General features: G+C 47.0%; 1 protein-coding gene across 1 annotated transcript in view; it reads left to right on the plus strand.

Moving 5' to 3' along the window:
- The window catches only part of TMEM135 (transmembrane protein 135), a 62293-nt gene extending 47711 nt beyond the window's left edge, over nucleotides 1-14582 (plus strand). The window contains exons 12-15 of the mRNA XM_032972806.2: nucleotides 753-829; nucleotides 1562-1660; nucleotides 2876-2943; nucleotides 9106-14582. Coding sequence (XP_032828697.1) covers nucleotides 753-829; nucleotides 1562-1660; nucleotides 2876-2943; nucleotides 9106-9226 — 365 coding nt within the window. The 3' untranslated portion in view covers nucleotides 9227-14582. The remainder of the gene's footprint in view (nucleotides 1-752; nucleotides 830-1561; nucleotides 1661-2875; nucleotides 2944-9105) is intronic.
- The last annotated feature ends 9074 nt before the right edge of the window (nucleotides 14583-23656 follow it).

Consider the following 23656-nt stretch of genomic DNA (forward strand, 5'->3'; position numbering starts at 1 on the left):
ATCTCAGCTCGTTACCTGTATAAAAGACACCTGGGAGCCAGAAATCTTTCTGATTGAGAGGGGGTCAAATACTTATTTCCCTCATTAAAAGGCAAATCAATTTATAACATTTTTGACATGCGTTTTTCTGGCTTTTCCTGTTGTTATTCTGTCTCTCACTGTTCAAATAAACCTACCATTAAAATTCTAGACTGATCATTTCTTTGTCAGTGGGCAAACGTACAAAATCAGCAGGGGATCAAATACTTGTTTCCCTCACCGTAACTGCTACACGACGTTCGCTATATAGCTGACTGACTATCTAGCAGCCTTCGATGTGGTAGCCACGGCGACGATATACAACTCCCTCCCCTGCCTTCCAAGACGGTGAGGGCGATCCACAGCGATGACAGCGACGACGGTCCGGACCCCGAATCCCCACGGCAGCCCCCAGCCCCGCTACGCGCTCCCTTATATCTCACTTCGCCCGGGCCACGCCCCTTTTCCCGAACCCTCTTCTGTCGGGGGTTTTTCCCCGCCTCGCCAGCACCTCGCGGGTTCCTCACTACCCCCCGCATTGACTCCTCACCCAGTTACCTCGCTTGACCATGCCTGCCCTCATCGCCGGCAATCCTTACACGCGGCCACCAGGCCACGCACCATCCTTACACACGTAATCCTCAAAGACAAGGCAGTGGGCCAGTGTGAGAGCAGGGTTCATATCCCATGTGTTTCGCGTCGTCAATGAAGGATACCTTGGTTCTGTTGCGTAGGCTTTGTTGCCGGCCTGTCGATGATGTTCTACAAGAGCACCTCCATCTCCATGTACCTGTCCTCCAAACTTGTGGAGGTAGGCTGCCCAGCTCAACAACGCTTTGTTGACGAAATGCTTCCAGCCCAGCATCCCTCGCGCGGTCAATGCATGGAGTGGAACACGGGGCCGTGTCACCATGCGAAATGTCTAAGCGTCTCATGGTGCCGTGGGAAATCAATTGTGCGGCAAAAACTGGCCCCCATCATGGGAACGTTCAATTCCCATCACAGGCTCAGAGCCATCCAGCGGAGGTGAGCACCACGACGTTGCTTGATTGAGCAAAGGGGGCAAATCGGGAGTTCACTTGACCAATTCTTGTTGCCTTTTTTATTTCATGCTGGTGGGCTTTACCAGAATTCTGTGAAGACAAGCGCATCGTGCTTGCGATGTCTTCTGATGCTTTCCCCCCGATTTCTCAGCCGCGTGAACATATTCACTTTGTTTTCACGTTGATGTGCTCCAAATGTTAATGGAGGCATTTCCCCATATATAACAATGAAAAAGACAGAAAATGTAAGGGGGGGTTTTCTTCAGTCCATCGGCCTTTTGGAAAAATGTTTTCCAGCAGCGTTTTGTTCTTAAACAAGCAAACTCTGAGCCGGCTTCTACCTTGTGGGTCTCATCAGCCCTGTTCAACAAACCATATTGCTAGCCATTGTTGCAAGAGCGATCCACGTTAAACAAAAACAAAAAACTACGGGGCACTTTAAAGTGTATTGACACGATGAGTCCATTTCTCACATAGCGTCACCTGCGCCTGCTGTCTAGACGCTGTACTTCAAGGGGATCGAGGCGGGCAGCTTCCCGTACTTCCCGCACGCCGACACCATCATCTACGCCATCTCCACCGCCATCTGTTTCCAAGCGGTACTTTACACAAAAAATCAATTACCTCCCCCCCCCCCCCACCCCTTAAAATTGTATTCCAATTGCGCTGTCGGTGTCAAGTATCGATTCTGATTCGTCACGGAGCAGCGTAAACCCTGTACTTTCGAGAAAGGCCCACAAAAGCGGATATCACATAGCTACCTCTGGGGTCTCTTCAAGTTGAGTTAAGTTTATTTTGAAGTACCCCGTGAGCTAAGAAGCTCTTAAGTTGGGTTTCATCAGGAAAAAAAACACACCCTTTCCGTAATAGACATAACGCATCAGAGAAAAATTAATGAAAAATACCAAAATAAAGTGACCTAATCCACACAACAGAGGGGCAGCACATTCCCGCTTTGTTTTTTCGTGTGACAGTCAAACAGATATTTTCGTTCAAGCGAAGGAATGCAGCCAAATTAAGTCTCGAAACCAAATTTATTGTGGTGGTATTTTTTGGTGTGTGCGGTCATCGGTGTGACCAGGCTGAATTATTACCCATCGCGACGCACATGACACGGGGGGAGCCCCTCATCCAGCAGTGGATAGATGGAAATGCTGGACATGTATTTGCGTGATTTGGTCAGCAAAAAAAACTATGCAAAATTTTCATCAACTATCTTTATTTTACTAGCTAAGGCCCACTGAGCTATTTTTCAGACGCGACCTTGCCACTACTGATATCTCAACGAAGTGGCTTATCATCATGTGGAAATTTTACAGCAGACAAATACTCCAAAACGTGTGATGTTGACTCTAAATGTAGAGGGAAAAAACAGAGGACCTGGAGAAATATCTGCGCGACCACGGGGAGAACACGCAAACCCCAAATATACAGGTGTCTTTCAGGGTCTGGATCGAACCAACGTCCTCCTGCATACCATGCCAACGCGATCTAACCCAAAAAAAACCTGTATTATGGATTATATTGGTCGCGAAAGCCTACGTGCTAAACATGCGTGCGAGTTAACATCCCGCCACCACGGCGCCCAAGGAGACCACAGTGACCAAAGTGCGCAGCGCTGGCAATTACCATTAGCACGGTTGGCTACGTACGGTGCAAAATAATGCCGACGTACCTACTTACACACATCTCAACCACGTCAGGACGTGGCACGACCCTGGGCTCTGTGGGTGCCCGGTGGGAGCGCTTGCCACGACGCAGGCGCATGGGCCACTCGTTGTCTCTTGCTCTCTCCGTGTGGGTTTTTTTTGAAGGCCGTCATGGAAGTGCACAACCTGAGGCCGTCCTACTGGAGGTTCCTGCTGCGGCTCACCAAGGGCAGGTACGTAGTGAGCGAGAAGCCGTCGAGAAGGAGAGAGAAAACAGCGGGTGAATTCGCCTGCCCCCCCCGGTGAAAATGTTGGGAAGCTTCGACTTATCCGTTCAGCGGCCGAAATTCGTTCTCGCGCTCAAAGTAAATATGTTCATGACGAGCAGCATCTCTGCAAACTACGCTCGTACCACTCGTGTTGATTCGACAGCTTAATATACCACAGATTGTACTTCGATCGCAAAGGCAAATTGACAAGGATCATGTCTGTCACGAACTTATGATCAGCAGAATATCGTAACAACAATAACGTGACTTTACCGAAAGACCCAAAGAGTATGAATTCCTGCAGTCACGAAAGCTTTAAGTCAAGATCACTACAATTGTTCATTCATAATAAAGGTTTTTGGGTTAGATCGCGTTTATTTATAAATGTGTCGTAACCCTCCACCACCCGACACGGCCAATCAGCAAAGAAAAGTGTCACGTTGACAAAAGACAAATAATTCACTACTTCAGCCCACCGGTGTGTTGAAGAGTTAATCCACATTTACAGTTTGAGTACGACGTTTCGCTGGTAAATACTTCCAGCATCATCGGGCAATTCGCCAGAATGGTAAAGCCCTCGCTTGCTCCCGGTTTTATATAGAGCAGAAGAGTGACGTCATCACTTAACTCATCAGGTGCAGTGATTAGAGGCGGAGGGGGGGGTAATGTAATTATATAATCGATTAGTAATCAGTCATTGGTTATGATTAGTAATGAGTTGTAGATTAGTAATTCTTTAAATCAAAATGTAATGTGTATTATTTAATAATACGCTTCCAGGCCGCACTGAGCCGGTAGCTGTCAGAGCGATTAAAGTTATTCTTGTTCCTCTCAATTTCAATGGATTCTCTAATTAGTCTTTGCCAGTAATAATTAGTTTTACACACCACTGCAACATTGTCAAAATCAATTGAGTGTCCTTGTTGACAAGCATGTTGTTGACAAGCATGTTCTGTGTTAAACTGACAATTGTTCATAATACGTGTTATAGTTCGACCGCCTCATCATGTGGACAAATTTCTGTAAGCACCCTACACCGTCTGAAAGAGCCACACCTACACACGTATTAGAGTATCAGATGTTATTTAAGTTCACCACTCACCGATGAGTTGAAGAAAAGTTATCACAACCAAATGTATGTATATTGAACTTCTTTCGCACCGTACATAGACAGCCGTACTTATTGGAAGTGCAGGAGAAGGTACATCAAACGAAGCAGCAATCAGATCCACGATGTTTCGCTTGAAACCGCATCAAGCATCATCGGGAAACTGCAAGGAAGTCGGGATAAGATCCAATGCAGTGTGCTGTACTGAGGAATGATGAGAGGCGTTTAATTTGGACATCCACATTGTTCCACTCTGCAGCGTTCTTCCGGATCTCGGTGAGCTTCCCGATGACGCTTGTGAAATAATATTCTTCAGAATAACAACGAAGTGTGGAGTGGGTCAACTCTGAACTAATGCTGTTTACGTCAATGTTTAGCAGGAACGAACTGAGCACTGCACCATGAGCAATTCCCCTGTAGATTGGGGGGGGGGGGGGGGGGGGGTAGACATTCGATAGGTTGCTTCCATATTTCCATTGCCTTCCCTCCAGTTAACTTGAAAACCAACCGTCACTGACGGGGTGCAGTCTTCAAATCTTGAGACGAGTAAAGGATGATCTGTCGTGTCAAACGCTTACGATGGGTCGAGACAGCCGAGGCATATTTTCTTATGAAAAAAGCTGTAGCTATTACAAGCTTGTCATCGTGGGTGACGTGATGATACTGTGGCCTGGCTTTGAGTGCCGATGGCTTTCGTGCTGATGAGGAAATCCTGCTTCTGAACAAGACACGAGTTAGTTTAGTTTTTTTTTTGCGACTGGATATTGCTTCATAGTCACCTTGATTGTTTTCCACCCCGCCTCTTTGTCAAGGATTGCCCATAGGCTGTTTTACAATCATCAGGCACACTATAGCTGTACGACACAAAACGAGACGGCTATAAACGCATCGGAGAACTTTAAAGCGTAACCGCAAAACCCTGTGCGGTCGTATCAGGCACCCGGTTTGATGTAGACCTTTTTGTCAAGTTTCATCCTCATAGCTGACGGTTGGTGGCCAAAACACTCGCTCTCCATATTTTACGATCTTCAGCATCTGTCATGGGGAGTGCGATCCAGCTGCTCACATGCTGACATGCTTGACAGGTTAAAATATCGCCGTGCCAAATCCGCCGCGCAACCCAATGGCAGTTTCTGCTCATTCTTGTTCGGGGCGTCGTTGGATGGTGCATGTGCTTCTTGCGTGGGTCCGGGTAGTCTAGAGCACCCTGCGCTCTCCATCGCCTGAAATATGTGAATTCAATGAACCACACCAAATATTGAACACCCCCCCTAGGGTTTACCTGTGGGCCTAGGGGGTGGGGGGGGAGCCCATCGTTGGCAAATGCATTCGCCTGCTTCAACACAGTGGGAACTGAAAACCTGTAAGGTGTGCTGACTTTCATCCGCAAAGAGCGCCATTCACGACGGGACCACGAGAGACGTTTCTATGGTATTTGAATAAGCTTGATCGTCATAAACCATGGTCTCAATCCGCTGTTAGATGAAGGCCCCTCCCAAAGCAGTCACCATCACTCACAATTCTGCGATTTAATAATCCACCTGACAACCTGCACACGAGCTGACTTCAACGCGCCATCTCCGCGTTGGGTGTTCCAGAGAGCCCCTCGAAGAGCTTTTGGCCTACTCTTCCACGCTGGCCAGTAGCGCCTCGGAAGGGATGGGAGGACCCACACGTTACCCCCACCGCGCGCGACATTGCCGATCGACTTAACTCTGCTGTACGCATTTCTACTGCTGTGGGTGGACAGAGGTGGAGTGAGTTTAATGAAAACTTGCCCCGTTGTTTTAACTGCCACGCCGGGAGATCAAATCGATCCGGCGACTTCAGGATTTTCAAGTCTAGCGAAAGTGGCAGCTTTCCTACGTTATTATAATAAAAAAAACATTTTCAAGATCACCTGTGCGGTATGTATGAACATTGTAACGTATATATGCTCACTCGGTCAACTTGTCCATATGTTTGCCAACAAGCCTCCAGTGAATCCACGGGGGCTCTGCGTTGTGAAGTATTCCATTACAACCACAGCTGCTGTAGTCGTCTCGTCATTCCATGCTGCCTGGACGTTATTGGGGGTTTGGCAGGGGGGGTGTTTTAACAGGCATATGGGAGTGTATGTGTGGGTACACTTACACATGTACACGTGTCCAGCTGATTTTGTTAATCCACTGCTGGATGAAGGCCTCCCCGTGCCATGCGGATTATGGGGACTAGTTGACCACACCTCGCCCACCGCACTGGGTCCAGCGTGGGATGGCGAACGAGGGGAGCATAGACGTGAGAGCATTGAAGTACAGTACAACAATGGATGTATTGCTACACTGCCCTCTGCTGCTCACCACACGGCAACCGTGTTAATTTACCATTTTTTTACGTTAGGCGTAGTGTTAGTCAAGTGGATGATCACCTGTGGAATGTTATTCAATCCTTAGTCTGTGGATTTCATTTAGGCATTCTCTTATTCATAATAACTTCAACTTGTGCTGTGCTGGACAGTGTTCGCTCGCTCTCGTAGAGAGAGAACGGCTCGGAGGCGCGAGGAGGAATCACAGACAAGCGGGGAAGGCAGCCACGCAATGGGCCAGCGCGCCAACAATTGCCCAAGCTTTGCGGTTCTCTATCAAGGTGTTATCAGCAAATTAATGAGTGATTACATGTGTGAAGAATCCAGGGCAACCGGAGAAAATCCACGCATGTGTAAGGTGGAAAAACTCTTATCCCATACAGACGGAACGGATAGTCCGCACGTTTTCTGTACTGCCTTCTGGCAAGCCAGGGTATGATACGTCAACGCCCACGGGAAGGGAGCCTGACAACATTTGTCCGGACCACCAACCCTCGCCTACAGAGTTCTGGATTACGGGCCACATGCATAGCCACCACCGCCTGGCTAGTCAACTAAAGCAGCCACTCGGTCCACTCTTGGCGACCACACCACCCCCCGCTCGTGATAATTATACAAATTCTCACAAGCGGAAAAGTATCGTGATAAGTGCGTTTCTCTGATATATACTATACATCATCTCAGAACGTGTCGACCTCCACAAACACGGGGATTCACCAAACTCTTCCATGTGGCTGCCCTGCGGTGGGGGGGGGGGGCGGGGGGCGGGGGGCGGGGGTCACAGCAAAAGCGTTTTCCATTTTGCCGTCCCAGGCCGTCACGTCGGCACGCGTGTTAATCGGAGCGATGCACTAAGCATGCTGTGTCGCACCGCCCGCTGCGACTCCTTTCTGCGGAATCCCCCACGCTAACCCTCGGCTCTGAAGTAACGAGCCGCGCGGCGCTCTCGGCACTGCAGGACAAGCGAAGTCGACCGTCGCGCGCCCGGCCTGTCGCGACCTGTGAACGATTTCGCAGACGAAGCTCGGGATTTGTGAAGGTCGGCCCAATCGGTCGCCGTTCGTGTCTCCGCTCCCCTTCTCGGCGTTGCGTTTGTTCCCCTGTTTAACTGCCGCGATCTCTGGGTTGTAAGATGCCTCCGGGAGTAAGATGCCTCCGAAGCCTGTTGCGCGGTGTCGATAAGTGTATACAGGTCCGGTCAACGATAAAGATCCCCCTTATAGCCTTTAACAGACTGTTAAGGCAAGTGTTGTTAGCGAGCACCTATGAGGGCCGGCACGGCACACGAAGGGGTTGAGTGACCAGGACGACACCCAGCCGTCTTTGTGGCGATTTTTAAACAACGCATTAGGTACTCATTTGAGGCTTGAGATGCCTTGAGACGCCTTACAAATAAATGTAAAACATTATTTGAGGCTGAGTCGACCCAGGAGAGGCCCAGAACCGATTCAGATAATCGTCACTGGTGTTGGCCGTGAGCGGGAATCGAACCAGGGTCGCCGGGTTCATAGCGCGGCGCTTAAACCGGTACACTACCGCTCCCCACGTCTGGTCACCCACACACACATAATGTGGAGAATATCGAAACGTTTAACGGGACACTTTGTAAAAGTGTCCGTCAGTAGTTCAGTGGTTATTGTATCGAGCCTTGCGTGAAGAGTAATCGCAAAGTTCTTCAAAATCTCCGCAGTTCAACTTATCTGCACAACACTGAAAACCCAAGGCACTTGGCAAACGAGGGCTTAAACAAGGGCAGCCTCGCAGAACTTCTCGGGAGGCTTCTCCACGCCACGCTTGATTTCTTCGACGAGCCGCTTTCGTGCGGCTCGAGAATTCGCAGGGTGTGACTTTTGGGCAACCTGGAACGAGATCCGCCTTGAGGTTCATTTCTCAAGCAGGCCTGCGAACCCACGTGGCGAGCACGCTATGCCAGCGCGTTTGAATGTAGTAAAAGAAAAACTCACACCCGCACAGCGTGGGAAGGCCTTCATCCAGCACTGGATTGACAATGCTGTTGGACATGTAAGTTGATGACAGTGTGGACGATGATGGTTGATGTTTGATGATGGTGAATGATAATTGGTGATGATAACGATGACCATGATGAATGATAATTAAAGCTGATTATAAACGATGACAAAGATGATAATAATGATGATGTTTATGATTGATGATTATATTTATTTAGCATTTGCGCCAAGGCAGTCGCTGCATTGCGCACTTTCAGATGCACTTTTGCAGCCGTCTGGAACGCTCTTCTTTCCAACATTAGGAAGCCACTGGGAGCGATGTACTTTTAAATATAGATTGAAAACTCATTTCTTTAGAACTGTTTCTTGTGTTTAGTTGGTTATACCTCCTCCCCGCACCTCCGATTAGCCGCCACGGTTGGCTATGTACAGTGCGAAAGAGCTTCGACATACATACAAGTCAAGCGGAAACTTCACCATCTGCAGTACGCGGCGTCGCCCCTTAGCTTGGGTCACGGACAATCTTCAACGCTGTGCATCACCGTCTGTCTCGCACCACAGCTACACGATGGTTGTTAATGTACGAATGTACGTTGAACTTCTTTCGCGCCGTACGTAGCCAACCGTGGCCAATCGGAGGTGCGTTGATTGATGATTGGTTATGATGATGATGATGATCATGATGATCGATGATGCCACCGCAGATTCGCGCTGATGAACCGGAAGGCTCTGGACGCGTTTGGGACCCAGGCCTCACGGGACTTCAAGGAGTTTGACCTCAAGTTGGATCCCCGTTTCACGCACACGGTCGACTCTAGCCACTGAGCGGACGGGCCGCGGCACGCGCGCCGATGGGATGCGTTCGACGGCACACGCCTTCGCCGATGGGGCGTTCGTAACGACTAAACCTGAACGCCGCCTCGCAGCGTGCGAGATGATTTGTACGCGCGCCCTGTTCGAATGCGCGAACACGGGTCGATTGTTAAAACGTTACCTAATTGAGATTTTGAAATGATTCCAAAAAAATGTTGTCACCGTTTGTTTTAGCCCAATGCAAAGCCAAATTGCGTTTTAGTAAAGTTTAAGTTTCAAATTGCCTTTGATTGGTATGATGGTACGAACACGGTCGTACGAAAACATTGAAATTTAATCCGTGTTCTAAGTATGCGAGAGCCTGCATATTTACGATTGCAACTCATGCCAATATAATAGGTCCAATATAATTAAAGCCAACGATGGGCAGAAAAATGCTAAATATGGTAGAAGAGTAACTTGCGGCACTTGGAGACTTCACACTTTATCAAATATGCCGAGCACAGCAATCCCAGTGTGCAGTTATGGCAAGGTGCCAAGATTAACACCGCCAGTGTACATTTCGACACAAACTCCGAGCGTGACATGGCAATGGTATGGCATTGCTGCTTTTGCAAGGCTGAAACTTCCACGAGCAGGCCATGCCGCCATCCAAGGTCGGTTGACCACTGGCAGCTTTACTTGGGTTATTTTTTTTTCCAGTTCTGCTTATGTCCGGCCTAATGCACCGCACAATTGCGTATGCCCGAGTATGCGACGGGTAATTATTATTCTTATTACGTTAACCAAAGAACAGGTCTTGGTTACATCGACGCAGAATGGAATCTGCCACTGTTTTAATTTATCGGAATGGTTTTTTGACGGACATCAGCGGCAGGACGTGTTGAACGTGTACCTCTGAAGGCACCTAATGGTTGAGATCGGTGGGATCTGAACATTTGCTCGGAGGGCGTCCTGAACGTCGGTATTGGACCAGTGACGTGGGGATACTGATTTCTAATCCGGGAGCCAGCCGCTCGCAATTAAATCGGCTTCTGATGCATATTGGATTCGATGATTCCCAACTGATGTTTGTGTTTGCACTCAATTCGGCATCGCCGAGGGATGACTGCCGGTGTGATAGCCATGGAAAAAATTCTTGGTGGAGCGCACACTCCCCCTGCTGTTGCCTGAGGGAGGTGTCGCTGAGCTGTTGAGACGGCTGCTTGCGGGATTCGAGAATCGAGCGATGTGCTTAGACTTGGCGTGAGCGCGCCAAACGGAAATCATGCCCGAGGCCCCGTTCGTTCGTTTTGCTTGGCACGCGCGACCGATACAGTGACGCTGTACTGGCAGCTCTTGACCAATACGCGCTTGAACACACAGTATTTGGATCGCAGTTGTGCGGGAGCGCGCCCAAAGGCCACTTGTATAAGTGCAACCTCTTACTCTGTATACAGACGTCTATCTCTGCGATGGACCTCGATGGGTTGCAGGCGCGTTCCGTCAGCCAATGTTGCTATTGCAGCCGTGGGGTCAACGGCGTGGGCGGATGTGGAGCAGTGATCGATGACCGATGGCCAGTGCCTGTTACTGCAATGTCAAAAAACACGAGTCTCACCGATTCATAATATATTTGGGTTAGGCTATGTAATGAATCATCTGATCAAAGTTGAGTGACAAAATGTTAAAGCGGACAATATGTCACCTTCACACATCTGTCTTTCGACACAGAAAAATAAAAGTATTATAACAACTCATCAGTCCAAATGATCTGGGAGGCCGTCATTTCAGCAGCATTGATTCAATGTCCTTTCAGCAGTCAGGATTGCTTGAATCAATGCTGGTGAACTTCCCGAATGTTTAGAGGCATCTTTTACTTGCATTAAAACCCCAAATAAACAATTCTGAATCGTAATAGTGGCCTTGAAAACCTACGCGTTCGGTTTACGAGTCTCAGTGTGGGAGCGACCAGCCGTGATTTGTCGTCTAAAACAAAAAAACAAGGCAGCACTTGTAGCGGACTAATGAAATAAAAACGGGTAAGATTGAGGTCGTAAGGCCCTTGAAACCCCTAACGCAATTTATCAACCAATTCTGCGGTCGTGCTAAATATTAAGAACCAGAAGAATCCACTGATGAAAATCGATTCTTTGTCCAAACGATACACGCCTTTTAAAATTGCTTTGCCCCCAAAATTGATTCTTGTCGATTCTTTGTCATCGTCAACGGGAATAAGTTCACGGTGGTCATCCTCTCAGATGTGGATTTTTTTTGGGCTTCTGTTCCGTTACGATGCAGCCTCGTTCATCTGCTATGATAATGACGTGACAATTGTTGGCTAATGTGTAACGTTTATGCATGGACCAGCACGGCACAGGGATATGGGGCACGGTATTGGAGAGACAGCGAGATTTTATCAAACGAGAAAAAAATACAACAAACATCCAAATTTCAGTACAGACAAAGCATAAAGCGCCGTGCTGATGCCATGAATTAATGTCTAGGTTGTGTCGACTACACATTCCAGTGATCTGCAAGACATCTCGCGGTCCACCAGAGGGCATGTCGTGCACATCTGTGAAAAAAAGCCTCCGAAACAACACGTGTCGTGTTTCCATCGACTTAGTCGCTGAATTACACGACCCACCTTTGCGTTACAAGACGTTCGGCCATCGTGTGCCAGCATCACGGTCCAAATGCCCCAGATTTGAGAAGATGCTGGATTGTGAAACGGCAATCGTCAACCCCCTACTGCGGAACGTAGCAGGGCCCTCTTGAAAACTATCTTGGGACTCTGCGTGACTTTCCCGAGTAAACTAAGCCGAATGTTGATGACAATGTCCGTGAGTACGTGTCTTCTGGGAGACGTGTATTAAACCAGTTGTTCAGGATCATCTTCCAGAAGGCGGTTCTCCATTGTAACACATGACCTCCCAGAGTGCAGATGACACTACCCCCACCGATAGTACGAAATCCTCTTCCAGAAGACATTCCCCCCCCCCTTTTAATTGTAAATTCGCGCAATCGTCATCCTAATCTGGGAGCCGGTTCTGCATGGCAATTTACTGTATTCTCCAGATTATAAAACGCACTTTTACATTAAAACATTTTCTCGCACAAAAGATTGGGGTGCATCGTGTTTCCCAGAGCGTTTTTAGAATTCTAGAGAATGCGGTAAATCCCAAAGCAGTAACAGCAACACTGGCAAATGTGTGTGACTAGAGCAGGAGTTTTTTTTGTCGTTGACCAAAATAGTTGGAGAGCCGCATCACACGCAGAGCTACTTGTACGCACACGCAAACACAAAATAGGTGATGGAATAAACTGCGTCTATTTAGCCCCCCACCCCCCCCTAGTTAATCTTTAATAATACCAGTTTAACGGTACATTGTGTTGTCACCAAAAAATTCCATTGTGACTCATTCCCAGTCATATTGATTCAATTGATTTTTATTTTTGCGTCAAATTACGTTTAAGATACATGGGGGATTTTCTTTAATAAAGCGGCTGCTGCCCGCAAGGGGGAGGGGGGGGTGAAGCCAAAGAGCCGCATGCGGCTGAGGTGCCGCAGTTTGCCGAGCTCTGGGTGAGAGAAATCGACTGATTTGGTTGGATGCGCGTTGCTATCCTGGATGGGGAGGGGGTGACGGGTCCCATCATTTTTACAGCATCAATAAACGAGTACCACACACTTTGTGGGAGTTTCGAGGTATGGTTATCTTTTTGGAGCGACTGGTGCCCGTCAGAGGAATGTGGAATTGCTATGATAGGCTAGGAACCTCTAATGAAAACAATGATCCCCGACTCGGATAGTATCCGAATCTGTGAGCCTTCCCCGGTTATATAAAGTCCTTGTCATGAGCAGGTGCCTTGTAAAATGGGCAGCTGTGCTGAATATTAACCCCAAAGGTACTTTATGACCGTTACTCCACTAATCAACTCTCAAATGGAAATCGACAGTATTTTAAATTCATTGCTTTTTTAGCCCTGTAAATTCCCTAAAACAGTATTGTGCATAATATGCTCACGAATCTGTTCACAGAGTGATGTGGTCTTCCCTTGATGCTTTGTGGCTTTTGAAACGTATATCACATTAACCCTTCTATTGCATGTCCGTCAGTGGGTTTCCATGTCGCTTATTTGCTCAAATAAGCACCATTTGTTTTTTTGCATATTGATAAGACGGTATAGAAAGCTGTACCTGATCAAATATATATTTACTCCACCCAAGAAACGGACAAATGCGTACATGGTAATATTTTTTTTCAATTACGCACGTTTAGGTGCAGGGAACGATGATCTATTGGGGTTTTTTAAAATCAAATAATGTAAGTAGGGTTATTCTAATTGGAACCCCAGTGATGTATTGCTGTTTTATTTGCTGGCACGCGAGTGTTGTGGATTCTCTCTGGCTGGGATGGATGCTAGCCATAGGCACTGGGGTGCTCCAACGTTACACACCGCGACAACACCCAGGTGAACGTCTCAAAAGGGAGAATGGACATTTTGCGAAACAAAGTTGATTAGCCTATAAAGTCAATATGCATCGTATACTCTGATATATATGTATGTAAATCAAGAATTGTTGGTTTATTCACTACGATACATTGATGAGCAATCTCAAAAGGGTCTAATGTTTAATGGCCATATAACATTTTTTTTTGCTGTGGTGGAGGGCAACCTTTGCTTTTGTTTGTCCTGTTGCCCCCCCCCCCCCCCCTTGTGCATCTCTGATTACAGAGAGAAGAGACTGCTGAATTATTACATCGAACGTCATGCACATGTTAACTCGATGGCATAGTCAGGGTTTTCAGACAAGCTTCGTTGATTTGGTTCAAGCCATGGTAAGGTTTATTATTAGTTTGTTTGGGTGCCATTTAAAAAATATATATGTACTGTATTCCTAATCGTTTACCTTAATATTGAACTCGAAATCACTCATTGCTAAGGATGACCAGAAGGCAGTACAAACAGCTTTGCAGTTCGTTTGGAGATCGTAACAGATCTTATTCTTCTGTTATCCTCATTGCCCGAGTGTTGGATGTCTCCTAGATACATCTTATCATATGTTCCCATGCTCTTTTAAGCATTGGGTAAATGCTCATCTCCACAAGTGGTCTTGAGGGAGTGGTGGAAATTCCACGTGACAGTGGCAGGGACTATATTCTGCTCATGCAACAGCTACTGGTGGCTTAGAAGAGAGTGAGTGATGCTCATTACAAGTCTATTTTATCCACCGAGGAAGATGACGAGCTGAGACGACCCTGTCTGGGATTTAAACTCGTGGCCTTGTCATCGTGGGCCAATTGTGATGTCAGGACTTTGTCATTTGTTGATAAATTCTTAATTCAATAAATCTACCTAATTGCTTTTGTAAAACTCAGAATTAGGGTGTCATGCATCGTGCTTGTCAATGTGTCTACCTTTCCACATCATGCGATGTTAATTTAAAAAAAAAATAAGTTTTGTTTGCTGGCTGGCTGTCATAGACATTTATTAGATGGCTAATAGTTATTAAATACTATAACAGTGGCGGACTAGGATAGTGATAGGCCAACATGAGCCGGAGGGCATCAAGAGGCTAATGCCAGGTTGGGATTCACCCTGCTGCCACATCGATGGCACAGCCCAGATTTGCCGAATTAAAATAATGTGCTCAACTGTTTGACCTTAAGTGTACCTGTCTACCCCTAATCAGTGCCTGCCTTTTTACAGACCAATTCAGACCTTATTGGTCACCCCGTGTCGTTATAAATCTCAACGTTCATTCTACAAAGTCCCATCACAAGGGAGAAACACATAGACAAAAGCATGTTTTTTTGCCCGTATTGAAACGGCTGTACGCCGTATGGACCTGAAAACTCAATTTCCCTGCACGAGAATACAGGGTAAACCGTGTGGGTTGACAGCTAGGCTTTAGAACAGGGGTGGGGAGCGTCCGGCTCTAGGGCCGTATAGGGCCCGCGAAATCATTTGGGTCTGGCCCTGCCAAGGCAACCGCAGGCTTGGACTCGAAATTCAATAAATCTAGGTGGAGCAAACCTGGAAAAGAAGTTGCGAGTAGCAACAACATCGTCAATACCAGCTAACATCATCACCACGCCTCGCCATCGTCAATACCAGCTAACATCATCACCACGCCTCGCCATCGTCAATACCAGCTAACATCATCACACGCCTCGCCAAAGAGAAGCAGTTCCAGCCATCGCACTAGGGGTGAGTTAATTCAATGTTTGACCAAATATAACGGGCTAATTTTTAAGTTGATAATTTTGTATGGCCCGCGAATGATGTTATAAATATCTTAATAGCCCTTGGCCGGAAAAAAAAAAAAAGTTCCCCACCCCTGCTTTCGAAGGACGGCGAGCCACTTGCGTACAAGCGTGCTGTTGTTCAGATCGCTCACTCGATGCTAATGCCTCCCACCCACGCCGTAATATGACTGCTCGCCTTGTTTCCACGTTGGTGGAGGTGCACTGAATAGGACGGGAGGGTCGTGAAAAGTCGCCCGAATGTTCGTTGACATTGCCATGAATACTCAGCGCGTTGTTGTTATCGGTTGAAATGAGGAAACGAAGAGGAGGCGTTACTCCGTGGGTTTCACTCCGAGCTGCGCGGTACGTAACTGGCCCTAGTCCAGTGTTCTTCACTCATTTTCAGAGGGGGGGGGGGCACTTTCTCCGATAAGACATCGTCAGTGTGTTGAGGGTCGCCACACCGCCTGCAAGACAACATAATGCAACCCTTAATGCAGTCATGTTGTGGTTGACGGCGTGTGCAAGCATAATGTTGTCGTAGACTGCCACCTACTGCTGTAGTTGTGTTTGCTTTTATTCATCAAGTTGGTACACATTCGAAACCATTGTGGGGTTTGACAGCAGCACGATGATGATGGGGGAGGGGGGGGGGGTGTTTTCACTCTTCGTGTACTGTCGCTTTCGGGGGCCGCACGTCAGGGGCCGCACTGAAGGCCATCAGGGGCCGCCAGTAACCCACGGGGCCCTGCAATGAAGAGCCACCGATCTCATCGATGCCCACAGACAAACAGCACTCCCCACGAGCGGTCGAGAATCTCAGCCATATTTTGGATGAACGCTGCGCGAACAGAGTGCGTCAATGCGGCCGTCCGGAATAAACGTCTCAAACTCCTCGACTTTGACGTTCCTCGCAAGCCACACAGGCGTAGCCATTCACCCAGCACGCAGAACAAAGGACTGATGCACATTCATCCTTTAGAAATTGAACATTAAAGAGAGTCCAGTCGGTGCCGTTGTGGTCGTGTAACACAAACTTTGGACCGTAGGGTAAACCTACTGTCGTCTGCGCTCCTTCAATGGAAGAGGAACACCAACACCACACCGTGTCAGCCCCATACGATTTACCCGTATTCTTGTGCAGGGAAATGGGAGTTTTTCAGGTCCATACCGCGTACAGACGTTTGCCTGCGATCGAAAGCCTGCGATGGTTGACTCCCTCCAGGCACCTCCGATTTAGCCACGGTTGGCTACGTACGGTGGTAAAGAAGTTCAACATATAGTACGTGCACAGGGAGGACACTCACCGTCCGCCAAAATAATCTGCCCGTAATCGCTGATCCCGCATGCGCTCACATGGGTGCCAATGTTACGGATTTTTGTTGTTGTTTAAAGGCCAGTACCCATCCAACTCAATAACTCGCGTGAACTCTCACATTCGGTGCTCAGAGATCCGACGCACGATTTAGTTCTCCCAACGGCAGTAACGACGCTGGCCTTGTAACCACCCCAGGGCACACTGCCGGACCACGCGCTGGTCGAGCCAAGCCCGCCACGCGTGGTCAATACGAGCTAACGCATTCCTTTATAAACCACATTGTTCGTGCATGATAACTCGGAGAGCAGCCCAAACACGGTGAAACTACTACGAACTACAGTATTTTTTTTATTCTACCAGGTAAGGGCCCACTGAGCTGTATCGCTGTTTTTTTCAGAAGCGACCTGGCCGCAAATGATTGCCCCAACGAAGTGGCTTTATCACGTGGGCATTTATATCAGCCAAATATTTTAAACGCACGTTTCTAAATGTGGCGGGGGAAAAAACCAGAGGACCCAGAGAAAAATTCACGCGACCACGGGGAGAGAGAGACACGCAAACTACAAATATACAGCAGCAGGCGTCAGGGTCGGGATCGAACCCACGACCTCCTGTAGATCAGGCGAGGATGTTAACATCTAGCCACCGTGATGATGAGAGAGAGGCACACGCAAAATCCAAATATACAGCAGGCGTCAGGGTCGGGATCGAACCGACGACCTGCAGACCAGGCGAGGAAGTTAACATCTCCTAGTCACTGTGATGACGATAAGAGAGAGACACGCAAACTCCAAATATACAGCAGCAGGCGTCAGGGTCGGGATCGAACCCACGACTTCCTGTAGACCAGGCGAGGAAGTTAACATCTCCTAGCCACCGTGATGATGATGAGAGAGAGAGACACGCAAACTCCAAATATACAGCAGCAGGCGTCAGGGTCGGGATCGAACCCACGACTTGTATACCAGGCGAGGAAGTCAATATCTCCTAGCCACCGTGATGATGAGAGAGAGAGAGAGAGACACGCAAACTCCAAATATACAGCAGCAGGCGTCAGGGTCGGGATCGAACCCACGACCTCCTGTATACCAGGCGAGGAAGTTAACATCTCCTAGCCACCGTGATGATGATGAGAGAGAGACACGCAAACTCCAAATATACAGCAGCAGGCGTCAGGGTCGGGATCGAACCCACGACCTCCTGAATACCAGGCGAGGAAGTTAACATCTCCTAGCCACCGTGATGATGATGAGAGAGAGACACGCAAACTCCTAATATACAGCAGGCGTCAGGGTCAGGATCGAACCCACGACCTCCTGTGTACCATGCGAGGTAGTTAACATCTCCTAGCCACCGTGATGATGATGAGACACGCAAACTCCAAAATACACAACAGCAGGCATCGTCAGGGTCGGGATCGAACCCACGACCTCCTGTAGACCATGCGAGGTAGTTAACATCTCCTAGCCACCGTGATGATGATGAGAAACGCAAACTCCAAAATACACAACAGCAGGCATCGTCAGGGTCGGGATCGAACCCACGACCTCCTGTAGACCATGCGAGGTAGTTAACATCTCCTAGCCACCGCGGCGTCACACACACGCGGGCGGGTCTCTGGGTTCGGAGCGCAGTGCGCCAACCATTATGCTAGCAGCTCCCCCGGACTACTCCAGCTGATATTAAGTACTGCGTGTGCGAACGCACGCATGCTCTCTCCTCACACGTGTACACACGCCACATGCACATGCTGGACACACGCGTGCTTTCATTGCGGCGTTGTTTTCTCTTTAAAATATTTCGTACACGTACTTGGCTATGCTTCATTTCCAAAGGGCAACAACAACAAGTACAGTCGAGTAGTTATACGATTGGCTGTAACTTGCACGGTTGCATGTTAAAATACTTAACTTGGGTTCATCATTAACGCCGTAAAATATAATATATAGGTAGTTGGGCTTTCAGGTCTGAAGCTACTGACAACCATAAAGGCCATTCAAAAATAGTTCAATTCTGCAGAACAGAACCGGATTCTAAGATCACATTGGTCACAAAGATGACTATATATATCTAAGGAGAACAGTCATAATAATAATTAGAAGAACACAAATTAAATATTTCTGACAATTCAATCAGACCATTGGAAACCTCATTTGCCAGTTACAAAATATGATAATTGGTTTTTTACCCTTTTATCTGGCAACAAAACTGACACATTTTTACAAGGAGTCATGTTTACATTGACCACAATACCTGCGGTCGGAACGCAAACAAAAAACAACAACTCTGATAATGTATGTGGCACTGTCCTTGAAATTGATTGGTCCACACCCGAGACAGCTTTCCTTAGAGCCTAGTCTCACATGGTGTTGGACCAGATGACGCCAAAAGGCGCACAACTCAAAAACAGCGCACTATCAGAGTATTGAGTTTTTGAGTTGTGCGCCTTTTGGCGTCTTCTGGTCCAACACCATGTGAGACGAGGCTCTAAGGAAAGCTGTCTCGGGTGTGGACCAATCAATTTCAAGGACAGTGCATACATTTTCTTTGGTTCTTTCGGTAAAGTCACGTAGAATGAGAATAAAATAATATAATAAAATAAAACAATACAATTCTCACGACGTTTCGGCCACAACACAAGTGGCCTTCTTCAGGTGAAAGGAACAAACCTGTCGGGACGACAGAGCTACATTGTACACACGCCACATGCACATGCTGGATACATTGTAGCTCTGTCGTCCCGACAGGTTTGTTCCTTTCACCTGAAGAAGGCCACTTGTGTTGTGGCCGAAACGTCGTGAGAATTTTATTGTCTTATTTTATTATTTTATTCTCATTCTACGTGACTTTACCGAAAGAACCAAAGAAGACGAATCCTTGCAGTCACGAAAGCTTTAAATCGAAGTGCATACATTATCAGAGTTGTTGTTTTTTGTTTGCGTTCCGACCGCAGGTATTGTGGTCAATGTAAACATCACTCCTTGTAAAAAAAGGTGTCAGTTTTGTTGCCAGATAAAAGGGTAAAAAACCAATTATCAATTAAATCCGAATTATATTTCATACATTATATGGCCACATTCATTACACACAAAGTGCTTGCCACAAATGAACCACGATACCTTGGCGATCTGGTCAAGGAACTCCGGTCACCCTCGCAGCAGCGGCTTTTGGCTGCAAGTCATCGAACAAAGGCGGTGGCCACCGCATCGCGTGGCGCTTTCAGATGCGCTTCTGCGGCCGTCTGGAACGCTCTCCCTTCCGGTATTAGGAAGTTGCTGTAGCTATGCACTTTTAAATGTATATTGATAACTCGTGTATTTAAAAACTGCTTGTTGCGTTTAGTTTGTGGTCCTTCCCCCACATCTCCGATCAGCACGGTTGGCTACGTACGGTGCGAAAGAAGTTCGATGTACATACATTTAACGTATATTTCTTGGAGCAGAAAATCCGGGGTTTAAGCTTAAAAACTGACCGTGGAATGTCATCCGAAGCATCTAATTAATCAATTTTGCACTGCATTGGGCCATCAGCTGACGAAGGTCTCATTCTTGACTGCTGCATAGGAACCTGGCTCATCCATTCCTCGCCACGCCGCTCTTTCCTTCCTCTCCATGGCGTTCCCGCCTTCGGCTGCCATTCCGTCACCAGTCTCGTTCCATTGCCCAACATCAGTGACTGAACCGGTACCTGGGCCTCCTGGAGGACGACTCACCCTCAAATTAGTACCTGGCGCGATGTGCAAACTTCGCCACTGGGGAGACGAAGGCGGCCGGGCGTGGTGCTGGCCTCGTGTGTCTCATGCCAGCCTTCATAGGATCTACTCGCTAACAGCACTCGCACCAAAAGCCTGTTAAGACTGTACGGGGGGTCTTTGTATTTGTCTGTAATGTAACGAGAGCCCCGGCAGGCACGTTGGGGCGATCGTTTGCCTCCACGGTCGCCTTTTCACGCAGATGGTTTTAGCCTCACATTCGAAGTGCACAGCGGCTGAATGCCAACATTGTTGAGTTTGGCCATTGACTGCGTAATGACTTATAACCGGCTTAGTCAATACCTTTATTAGGAAGCCTTGTAGTGTCAGTTATATCATAAACACACCTATCAGGTGCAAAGCGCACCAAGAAAAATAAATAACGAGAACCCTCTGCTTTCGGATGGCTTGTCCCGGTCACTTTTATTTTATTACACGCTTTTTATTACAGTGAGGGAAAAAAGTATTTGATCCCCTACTGATTTTGTACGTTTGCCCACTGACAAAGAAATGATAAGTCTATCTTCTAATGGTAGGTTTATTTGAACAGTGAGAGACAGCAACAACAACAACAAAAATCCAGAAAAACGCATGTCAAAAATGTTATAAATTGATTTACATTTTAATGAGGGAAATAAGTATTTGACCCCCTCTCAATCAGAAAGATTTCTGGCTCCCAGGTGTCTTTTATACAGGTAACGAGCTGAGATTAGGAGCACACTCTTAAAGGGAGTGCTCCTAATCTCAGCTTGTTACCTGTATAAAAGACACCTCTCCACAGAAGCAATCAATCAATCAGATTCCAAACACTCCACTATGGCCAAGACCAAAGAGCTCTCCAAGGATGTCAGGGACAAGATTGTAGACCTACACAAGGCTGGAATGGGCTACAAGACCATTGCCAAGCAGCTTGGTGAGAAGGTGACAACAGTTGGTGCGATTATTCGCAAATGGAAGAAACACAAAAGAACTGTCAATCACCCTAGGCCTGGGGCTCCATGCAAGATCTCACCTCGTGGAGTTGCAATGATCATGAGAACGGTGAGTAATCAGCCCAGAACTACACGGGAGGATCTTGTCAATGATCTCAAGGCAGCTGGGACCATAGTCACCAAGAAAATAATTGGTAACACACTATGCCGTGAAGGACTGAAATCCTGCAGCGCCCGCAAGGTCCCCCTGCTCAGGAAAGCACATATACATGCCCGTCTGAAGTTTGCCAATGAACATCTGAATGATTCAGAGGACAACTGGGTGAAAGTGTTGTGGTCAGATGAGACCAAAATGGAGCTCTTTGCCATTAACTCAACTCGCCGTGTTTGGAGGAGGAGGAATGCTGCCTATGACCCCAAGAACACCATCCCCACCGTCAAACATGGAGGTGGAAACATTATGCTTTGGGGGCGTTTTTCTGCTAAGGGGACAGGACAATTTCACTGCATAAAAGGGCCGATGGACGGGGCCATGTACCGTCAAATCTTGGGTGAGAACCTCCTTCCCTCAGCCAGGGCATTGAAAATGGGTCGTGGATGGGTATTCCAGCATGACAATGACCCAAAACACACGGCCAAGGCAACAAAGGAGTGGCTCAAGAAGAAGCACATTAAGGTCCTGGAGTGGCCTAGCCAGTCTCCAGACCTTCATCCCATATAAAATCTGTGGAGGGAGTTGAAGGTTCAAATTGCCAAACGTCAGCCTCAAAACCTTAATGACTTGGAGAAGATCTGCAAAGAGGAGTGGGACAAAATCCCTCCTGAGATGTGTGCAAACCTGGTGGCCAACTACAAGAAACGTCTGACCTCTGTGATTGCCAACAAGGGTTTTGCTACCAAGTACTAAGTCATGTTTTGCAGAGGGGTCAAATACTTATTTCCTTCATTAAAATACAAATCAATTTATAACATTTTTGACATGCGTTTTTCTGGGTTTTTTTGTTGTTATTCTGTCTCTCACTCTTCAAATAAACCTACCATTAAAATTATAGACTGATCATTTATTTGTCAGTGGGCAAACGTACAAAATCAGCAGGGGATCAAATACTTTTTTTCCCTCACTGTAACTTACTCTGTTGTATCCTCAAATCTTGTAACTCAATGTTTACCCACTTCCCAATGTGGTATTGACTGCAAACTTGTTATACTTATGTCATACTGATGACAATACTATATTCTATCATAAGAAATTTTAAAAAATCTATACAATATTTTTAAACATAATTTTTTCTATTTTATATGTTTCGGCTTGGGTCTAATTGTCCACGCTCAACTGACGTTGGCTGTAATTGGCCACGGTCCCTTACGTTATGGCAAGCTTCGGGGCCACTTCCTGGAGTCGTGGAGTTTTGTCATTACTAGTACGGTACATTTCATTAAAGCGTGTTTTAAAAAAAAATGTTTTTATATTACTTGTTAAGAATATACCTAAGTTTCGATTTAAAGCTTTCGTGACTGCAAGGATTCATCTTCTTTGGTTCTTTCGGTAAAGTCACGTAGAATGAGAATAAAATAATAAATTGATAAAATCAAATAACACAATAATATTCTCACGACGTTTCGGCCACAACAGACAGTCTCGTCCCTTTCACCTGATGAAGGCCGCTTGTGTTGTGGCCGAAACGTGGTGAGAATATTATTGTGTTATTTTATTTTATAAATTTATAATCTTATTCTCATTCTACGCGACTTTACCTGAAAGAACCAAAGAAGAATATACCTAAGCATTCCTGCTCTAGGAAATATATAATAATACATTTTATTTGTGAGCGCTTTTCTGAATACTCAAAGCCACTTTACATAAAATCATAAAAGCAGCAAAAACAACATCAAATGGTAGAAACACTAAAAACACATCAAACTTAGCTAAACATTTTTTTTTTAAAAGGTGAGTTTTAGTCAATGATTTGAACGCTGGAAGGTCGGTGCAGTCACGGATTTGTTTTGGGAGAGAGTTCCAAAGTGAGGGGGCAGCTATAGAGAAGGCTCTGTCGCCCCAGGTTCGATGCTTGGTCCTGAGAGGTGGAGTCAGGAGGTTGGCGTCAGATGAGCGAAGGCTACGGGATGGGTTGTGGCGGTGGAGCAGGTCAGTGAGGTAGGAAGGAGCCTGGTTATGAAGGGCTTTATGTGTGAGGAGGAAGATTT

The sequence above is a fragment of the Petromyzon marinus genome, chromosome 49 (assembly GCF_048934315.1).
Source record: "Petromyzon marinus isolate PM22_M1 ecotype Great Lakes invasive population chromosome 49, UKy_Petmar_22M1.pri1.0, whole genome shotgun sequence".
NCBI lineage: Eukaryota > Metazoa > Chordata > Hyperoartia > Petromyzontiformes > Petromyzontidae > Petromyzon > Petromyzon marinus.